This window comes from Pseudonaja textilis, chromosome 1, assembly GCF_049901715.1.
Source record: "Pseudonaja textilis isolate UNSWEBS1 chromosome 1, rPseTex1.2, whole genome shotgun sequence".
NCBI classification, from domain to species: Eukaryota; Metazoa; Chordata; class Lepidosauria; order Squamata; family Elapidae; genus Pseudonaja; species Pseudonaja textilis.
This window is the reverse complement of record NC_141990.1, coordinates 137192923-137202488: the sequence shown is the minus strand read 5'-3', so window position 1 is coordinate 137202488 and position 9566 is coordinate 137192923. Positions and strand designations below refer to the sequence as shown.

At 31.8% G+C, this 9566-nt stretch overlaps 1 protein-coding gene across 1 annotated transcript; it reads left to right on the top strand.

Moving 5' to 3' along the window:
- The first annotated feature begins 2759 nt into the window (after positions 1-2759).
- RAD51AP2 (RAD51 associated protein 2) lies at positions 2760-9331 on the top strand. Its single transcript, XM_026726568.2, has 3 exons — positions 2760-3579; positions 4234-4329; positions 9213-9331. Exons 1-3 carry the CDS (start codon positions 2760-2762, stop codon positions 9329-9331), a joined length of 1035 nt encoding a protein of 344 aa, XP_026582353.2.
- The last annotated feature ends 235 nt before the right edge of the window (positions 9332-9566 follow it).

Genomic DNA, 9566 nt, shown 5'->3' with positions numbered 1-9566 from the left:
CAGAAACTAGTCCAATAGTATAAATTTTGACAATTTTAAAAATGTTATTTTATATTAATATAATTATTGCTTAATAGCAAATCTTAATAAATCCAAATATTAAGATTTTTTAATAATCTTAAGATGTGGATCTTAAACATAATTGATTAAAAGAAATTAAAAGTCCATTATTATATAATATGCACATTGATAATATACATTACATTTTACTATGTTATTTAAGTTTTTACCTAGTACCAAAAGGATAGTACTATAAACCTAGGAGTGAATGAAGTTCCAGTTCAGAACAGCCATTCAACAACCACTTGACTTCAAGTCTGCCAAGTGTTGTATCAAGCACTAATTAATCTGGAAAGGAGTAAGAAAGAAGCTAGGGCTTAAACCCCTGAAGGTGTAATTGTCATTTTATCTGGCTGTGAATGATTACCTTTGTATATGATTTACATACATTCTAGTCTACAATACTGACTAACTTAACCAAACCAAGCAGATAATTGACTGCCTAGTTAAGCTGAATAATCAAGTGAAGCTGTGAAGTAGCAAGAGATCTGGGGTTTATTGATGCATTCTGATTGGTAGTTGCACCTCTCTAGTGGTGCAACTACTTCAGAAGTAGGGCAGCTATCATTACTGAAGAGGCCTGATCTCAGATAACCACTCAGTGTAGTTCAGCACAGAAAGGCACCCAAAACAGGCCTTTAAAAGATGACATTAAATTCTGGTAGGAAAATACAGATTTCTTTAGAATGCTAATGCACTAATTTCTTGTGTCAGTTTTTAACCTTACAGAACAGAGAACTTCCACATTTTATTTTTGACAAATCATCATGGAAGACTCTAGTTTAAAAACAGTTTTACCTACACCAGAAGAAACAGAAGAACCGTATTCAAAGAAATTTAAAATTGATAGCAATCAAGTGATCTTTGAGAGGGGGCAACAGCAATTATTTGAAATATGCAATGAAGATAACAAATCAGGAAATCAGTTTCTGTGTTTTCCTAAAACATGGAATTTTAGTCAACTTAATTTGGAGTTACGAGAGAAAAGCAGTACAATTTTAAAAAACAGTGTAAGACAACATGCAAATTTCAAGATGTTTATGAATGCCAAATTACAATCCAGATTGTTAGAAAATATTCCGTACATTGGAAAATGGCCTTCTAATAGTTGTACTACACTTAGGAATGGTAGTAGTTGCAAGTTAAACAAAAATAATTCAGATTTCATACAACTTGAATCTTTGGTCTCATATGCAAAAGAAAGTGAAACGGCAACAAAGACTGCTAATATGTCAAAGACAAATGAATGGCCAACAAGAGGTATAATTTTTTATATTATCTTGGCAGAAAAGTTTATTGCAAGAATAGAATCTTTATTTGGAGATGTGCCAGAATTTCAAAATAAAGAAAAGGATCCAGGTTGTTGTCATGCGTATAAAATGTTACAGTCAGAAGAACAACATCTTATTTCAAAACCAGTTAGAAGTTATGAAAATAGTGATAAAGAAGTCTTAAAGTTCTGTTTGCCATTTAAATATTTTATGAATGGAAAAAAGTCAGACTTTGAATCTTTGAACTATGAGTATAAAAATATTTTACATAAGAACAATGATATTTTATCCTACACAAAGCAAAGAAGATTTTATAGAAGGAAGAATTTCAGAAGAAACAAAATATTTCGGCACGCATATACACTTTATTCAAAAAAATGTGGAATAAATCTTAAATTAACAAAAAGTATTGCTTTTGAACTGTTTTTACAAAGTAATGGAACATATCATTACAGTTCTGTAACAGAAAATGGTATTCCAGTATTCAACCACATAAGTCAAATTAATCACCAACAAACAGAAAAGTCTAATGAAGACACAAAAGAATGGCTCTTATGTCCTACAGATATTAGGAAAGATGATATATTTTCAATGCTTTGCTGTGGAAAAAAACAAACAACAAGCCAAATAATACTTTCTAATAATCAAAATATCCAAAGTAAAAATTTCAATATTATTTTACGGGAAAGAAGCTTGTATATTCCTGAAACAATCTACAATTTGGCAGATAGTTTTAGATTATTAAATTATCTGATTTTAATTCCAGTCCTGCTTAAAAAGTCAAAAGCTAAAGATTTTAAACTTGATATAGTTACTGTAGAACCATTTATACAAAAGAAAAATAGAAAAACGTGCAATCAAACCAGTAACTTTTCTTCTAAAAAATTTAAACATTTTTATTTTGTTTTAAGAGCACATAACAAATGGGAAAAGAGAATATTTAGAAATAGTATTAATTATACAAATAACAAATATGTCCCAAAACATATAGTAACAGGTAGTAAAGAAAGAATGAACAAAACACAATATAATAATCACAAACATAACCAAAATAATCCATGTGATTTTGTTGATAGAAAATCTCATCTTGATACATATAAAAAAATTTCCCTCAGTTCTTATTCAGATGAAATAGAACACATTTCAGTCCTGGGTGATATAATAATTACTGATGAAAAACATAGCAAACAATGCATAAGTGTTGATAAAAGATTCACTAGTAATCATTCTGAAACATTAACTTATATTTGTGCGCCACTCAAGTTATTTGCAAATGATTGTCTTTTAAAACAAGAAAGCAAAAGTAAGACGTCTCGGTATTTCAAAGACAGGCATTGGCTAAAACACAAAATTAATGGTAATTTTTTCCCAATTTCCAGAAGACTTTTTAAACATTCCTTACATGTTAGTCAACATTTTACTCCCAACATGTTTCATAAACTTTTTCTAACCCAAAATATAGCAATCGGTGTAGAAACAAAGTGGAGTAAAATTTCCCTATATGGAAAAAAAGCAAAGCCAAGGTGCTTTGACTTTGAAAAACTTAAGAGTGTTTTACAATACCAATATCAAACTACATGGATATCAAATGTTTTTAAGGCACCCAAAGCTAAAGTAATAGAAAATATGAACTTTGGGGGTAGTAACAATATTTTGTTCAGTGGCACAATTAAGTCAGAAATACTATGTATAAACCAAACTGCTGAGGATTGGTTTATGAAGACAAAATGTACCATTGCTGGGAAGAACTATGTAAACAAAAGAAACCAGTCTCAGAATTTATGTGAGCTACATTTCAAAAACGAATGTGCAAAGTCTGTTAATTCTGTGGACAAATTAACAGCCTCATGTTCTACAAAACAAAAAGGTTGTGAAGATTCAGGAGAAGAGCATTTTTCTTCAGAAACTAACAGAAGAGATCAATTTGAGTTAGTACTGGAAGAGCTTCGTATGTTCAATGAAATTAGTAAGGCAAATGAAAATAGCCTGTCACAAACAGAAATAAATATCCTTGAGAAAGAATCTCATGTACTAAATTGTTCTGACAACATACCAGATCAAGTTAACAGAAATATCAATCCAGTCATTTCCACAACTGATATTACTATGAGTTGCACATCCGGGGTAAAGCAAAACAGCTATACAAAAAGTTCATTTCACCAGAACATACAATTTGGAGAGCAAGAGACAACCCACAACTACAGTTCAAATCTGTCAGGTGAAGAATTGTTCTGTTCATCTTCTGAAAGTAAGTAAATGATTTTAAAAATATGTGAATCAGATTATTTTATGTAATAGTACTAGGTTTGCACTATAAAAAAGATGCACAGAACTCTTTCAAATCTAAATATTTGTTAAAATATATTTGTGAAGATGTTGGTAGCAGTAGCTTTAATTTTAGATTGACATTGGGTGCTACTCTTGATTAAGTAACAGAAACATTGGGACATTAAATGATGATAGTAACATTTTCCACAAAGCAATACTATAATGGAAGTATTGTAAGTATTAAATTGCAACTGCATTTAGCTGCCTGGTGCTGTTCAGATCACATTGGCAGAAAAAGAAAGAAAAAGGGATCCAGTGCAAACCATCAGTATAAGTCATGCTTGGCACAGTAATTTGTAGTAGACAATCAGGTTTGGTAAGAGCTAATATATCAATACTATAGTGGAAAAGATGTAATAAAGCATTAGGGTGTTTTTTTTAAATGTAGTTGCTATATTTTAGATCAAATATATCAAGCATATAATATATGAAGTTTTATATATTATCTCAAGCTAGGAATATTTTACCACATAGTTGCTACATTGTGTAGACCTAATGTGTAGTATATAGTAAAGTTCAAATTGATCTATTAATAACTATAAAGCTTATTGTGAATTTGTTTTTCAAATTTAAGAACGTGCTCATTGTAAACAATCTTTCTCTTGGAACCCTGCATTCGTATCTCAAACATTCACAAAAGAAGGAAGCTATAATTTAACAACAGAAAGAGGTAAATTATGTCTTATAATAATTTAGCATTTTCACTTTTATATATTTATATTTTAGTTTAATTTATGCAGTAAATATTTTTTTAATTTATGTGAGTTTGTGGCTGATTTGTTGGATTCCAAGGTGAGCTTTGAGTTCAAACACTTTAATATGAATACCATTTTAACTCAAACAACATTTTACTAAAACTAAAAAAAAAATCAGTGTGTAAAAGATGATAAAATCATTCTTGAATCAAGTTCAAATTGTGACACTTCATATACTGTCCTATCTAATTATCTTGTTTAAAACACATGAATGGTTTGCTGTAACCTGCTTTTGAAGAGCCGTGTTAATCTATGGCAGCAAAAATTTAGGGATTTTGGTAGATTAATTAATTCTGTTAAAAGATGCACACTTTTGTGAGTCAAGCTCATTTCATCAGATACATAGAATGGCTGCACTGATATATAGTTTAAACTGTTATGTAAGTTTTACAATGATATCAAAGGATATGTTGTATAGATAAGTCTAGGCTGTAGTTGTCGGGGGTAGAAGATGTTGAACTCATGATGGCATTTGAAAAGGGATTAATTTTGATACATCCAGATTATGAAAATGCAATCAATGAATCACAAGTCAAGGAGAGGCTTTGGGAGATAAGAATTAAGAAAGCATTGTTCTAGGTCATTCATAAAGATGTTGGTATACCCAAGGCTTTGCCACTAATTTGCAGGTCCATATTGTTGCAAAGATAAAATAAGTACAAAGTTATAGTCTGGTGACAAAGTGTGCCATTTGGATTAGTATTTATGTTCTTGTTTACTTGACATACTTTACATAACATACTGTTTTGTGGGGTGTGTTGATACAAGCCTTCACTCCATGATAGTTGAAATGTTCTTGCTAGGGAAATTACCTATGGAGTTCAATTTTTAATTTGTTTATTGTTTTATCATGGAAAATATAATATAAAACAGTAAAACTATAACAAACAAAAGAAAAGAAAAGAAACATGCATTCAACCCTAACAACAAATAGTGTTCAATTAAATTTAACATTCAACATGTAGGAGACACCCTGGCTGGATGCTGAAATAAAAGAAAAAGCAATAAATTCTCCTCTTCATGGAGTTCAATTTTCTTAGGAAGTCTGAGATCTTTTATGTAACTGGGATGACGGATTATATTGTCTATAATCCTGAGGTTTTCTGTGATTTCTCATCCAGCCCAATAACAGAACTAAAATTGTTTAGATTTTTTCTTCTTCAGTTTAGTCAAAATAGCTAGGTGGTGTCATGTTCTGTGAATCAAATGAAAAATAAGATTACAAAAATGAGGTTGGAGGAAAACTGAAATTAATGTAATTGTCTACCCAAAGCATAATTTTGATAGCTAAATTTTATTACAAATTCTTCTGTGTTCTAGAATTGTGTCTTTGCTCCTCAAGTTCGTGCTGATGTAATAAGTAGACTTGAGTTGTAACCAACAGCTTCCATCTCTTACTAGAACTCCTTCTCTATGCATCCATATAAAATATCTATATATGAGATATTTTTTTAAAGGAAGATAAAAACTAATACAAGTATTATAAAGTGAGAAAAAGAAAAGAAATCAATCTGCAAGAAAAGATAAAAATTAAAAGAAAACTTTAAAAAGTAAGAAAAAAGATATGAAGAAGTAGGTTTGCAGTAATTATTACAATTACAAATTTATCTCTTCCTCTATAGTTACAACTCTTCTTTCTATAATCTATCCTGTCTAATCATAAAACCATAAATCATAAATTCATATTTTCCATTTTACACAAGTAGTCCATAAGGGGTTTCCAGCTAGCATTAAACATACTAGATACTATCTTTTCTCTAATCCATGAAATTGATTTAGCCATCTCAGCAAGTTCCATCATCTTCACCATTCCTCCTCCAAATCTTTCAATCTTTGTGCATCTTTATGCATCTTGTTGCAGTTATCATATACAGAAACAAAGTACCATGAGTTTTTCCCCCAACCAATCATCAATCCCCCCCCCCCCAAAAAAAACCTCTGGTCTCAATTGCATATTAAACTTTTAAATCCTCCAAATCAGTATGTATTTGAACCCCAAAATTTCCAGCATTTTTACAAATCCATCAAACATGATATAATTGAATCCAAAATTTTCTAGCTTTTTACACATCAATTAAACATGACATTCCTGTCTTCCTGTTCACATTCCCAAGATATGTTTGAAATGTCTTTATACATTTGAAATATGTTTTCTAATGTTATATACCAAAGGTGCATCATTTTATAAAAAGTTCTCTTGAAGATAATGAAGTAGTATAAATTTCAATACTTTCAACCACATATTTTTCCATTATTTCATCTATATATTATAAACATTTTAGCCTAATTTACATTCTTTCATCTGTTCTCTTCCAAATGTCAATAAAAGTTTATACCTTTTAGCAATTACATGTTCATTATTTGTACATAATTCAGTTCCATAATCTTATTGCGTACAAAACCATAAAATCTTCTGTCTACTTTAAATCTTTTTAAAAACTCTGAAAAAGTAAACCATTGATAACACATCCACAGAGCTCCTCCTGGGGATGGAAAGACCCTCCAAATCAGGGGTCGCCAACCTTTTGGACCTCAGGGACCACCAAAATCATAATTTTAAATCCGGGGAACCACTAATATGAATTTTGACTGACAGTGGCTTGCTGACTTGGTGGGAAGGGGGGGGAAGGGAGAGGGAGAGAGAGATCTGATCTAACCTCTCCCTCCCTCTCTTTCACACACAGACGCACACACATAAACAAACATACAGGTGTGGGATTCAAAGTTATTAACAACCAGTTCTGTTGGCATTGCCTAATTTGTGGGTGTGGCTTGGTGGTAATGTGACTGGCTGGGCATGGCTTGTATTTAAATATTATAAATATTTATGTAAATATTGAATTTTTTATAAAGAAAAGAGCAACTTTTACCCAAAATCAGGCAAAGCAGGCAGGCAGATTGAGTTAATCACAGATTCACTCAGAGATCGATCTATCTGCAATCAGCTGTCACATAAAATTTGCATGCAAGCAAACTCACAAAGCATCATGTATGTAAATATTGATTTTTTTATTTAAAAAAAGAACAACTTTTACCCAAAATCAGGCAAAGCAGGTAGGCAGATTGAGTTGCTCACAGAATCACAGATTCATTCAGAGATCTATCTATCTGCCATCGGCTACCTGAGTCTGCACTGAATAATACAAACTTCAGTCCTAAGGAAGGTTCGGCTCTGCTTAAAAGTAGAGCTGAAGATCTAAAGATTAGCTAGAAAGCAAGAAACCCAACAGTTTCCTGCTTTCTAGCTAATCTAAATCTCCCAGCACAGGAAAACCACTGATGGTCGGGAAAAAAAAAAGGAAAAATAGCAACTTAACAGGCAAGTTTGACAGGTAAGGAGTGAGTGGGCGGGGAGGGTTCCCGCAGGCCATGTGGGCGGTGCTGCCTTGTATTCCCAGGCAGCCTGGATTAATTGCTTTGGGGGGGTGCTCTGGGGGTGACATTTCTCTGTAGACCACCAAAATTTTCTTGCGACTCATCAGTTGGTGACCACTGCTCCAGATCATATTCAGAGGACAGGGGAAAATATAGGACAAAAAAACCCTGTCAATCATTTAGTTCATTCATTCATTTTGTTACCTTTGTGCCAAAGCAAACACTGATCACACACAATATATAATTTTCATTCAGTGTTATTTCTTTTCTTTCTTTTTCTTTTTTTTTTTTTTGAAGTTATGGGACTTTTTTATTCTTGAAAATTAGTCTGTGGCATTGGCAAGCCAGGAAAACATTAAGCCCTTTTCTAGATAATTTTTACCTACCACACTTCTATTTCTAATCACTCTCTTAAACTGGTTTTGAATGAAGTTGGGTAAATTTTGTTGAAGAATAAAAACAAGTCGAGGTAAAAAAATTAATGGAAAACAAAGAAAAATGTTTTAAACTTCTCCTTCACCCCAGTTGGCACTGATAGTTACAATTTCAGTGCACTGGAACTAGGATATTTTTCCCAATTTATGTACAAATAATCTTCTCTCTCCTTTTTATGCTCTGGAATCAGCTGGATTGATAGTTGAACCAAATCTGATAATAAAATGTAGGGAATAATGTCGTGACATGTATAGCTCTAACTTGACCTCTGTTCATTGCTCCCTAGCACACTTTATGTGGCCTGACACAACCTTCTATTTATTTCCTATAGGTAAAGTTACCCTTCTTTAATGTCAGCTTTAACATCAAAAGCAACTGCTGAGGCATAGTTAATCATACCATTAGCTAAAATTTAGATTAAAAAACACTGTCACTAAGGAAATAGATGCTGCATAACTTAAATCTGAGCAAAGGCATATAAAAGCTGATATAAAATACTTTTTAATACACATAGCACTTAACCATGATGACAACTACTCTCAACTCTCGCTTTTTCAATGGATGAAAAAATAGCTGTACCTTGATGGTTTGATAACAGGCAAAATAGAAAAGTAGAAGATTTTCTCCTAGGTGTGGGAAAAGCATACTGTCTCTTTTTATTACCATGATTATCTCGAATTCCTTTGAAAACCTAAGCACGGTTGGACTTGGGAAATAATTGAATGGGAGATAACATTTCATTTTTTGTAAAGGAAAGCATTTGTATATGTGCCTCCATGTTCTAAATAATTTACCTGAAAAACAGTTACTACTGCACTTGACTAGATGTTTTCAGGAGTGAAAGCATCAATAGTTCCTTTGTTCCTTTGGTTGTCATTCTAGAAATTTATTTTGAGTTCTACAAAATCACCATCAAACTTGTTTGATAAGAAATAATGAAAATGCACACTTCTGATATGATTTCAAGATGTTGTTTTTTTAAATGTAGGAAACTGTTTACTCAGTGGAATTATAAGAATACAGCCTCTGAAAACATGTTGCGGTCCTTTAAGAGTTGGATTGTCAAGGAAAGCTAAACTCAAGCAGCTTCATCCGTATTTAAAATAGTTCAGTAGTAACAACTTGTTAAGCAAAGATTGTTTTGCATTAAATGTTTAAAATAGTTATCACATTCATAATTAAAATATTTCATTATTGTTGTAATATATAAAGCACTAGCCTATAAATTTTTTGTGATTTTAAAATTAACTGCTGATAAAAGTATTCTGTGAAATGTAGGTACAACACTGTTATATGTTATTAAACTGAAATGCATAGAAATCTGAGATACATAAATATGCTT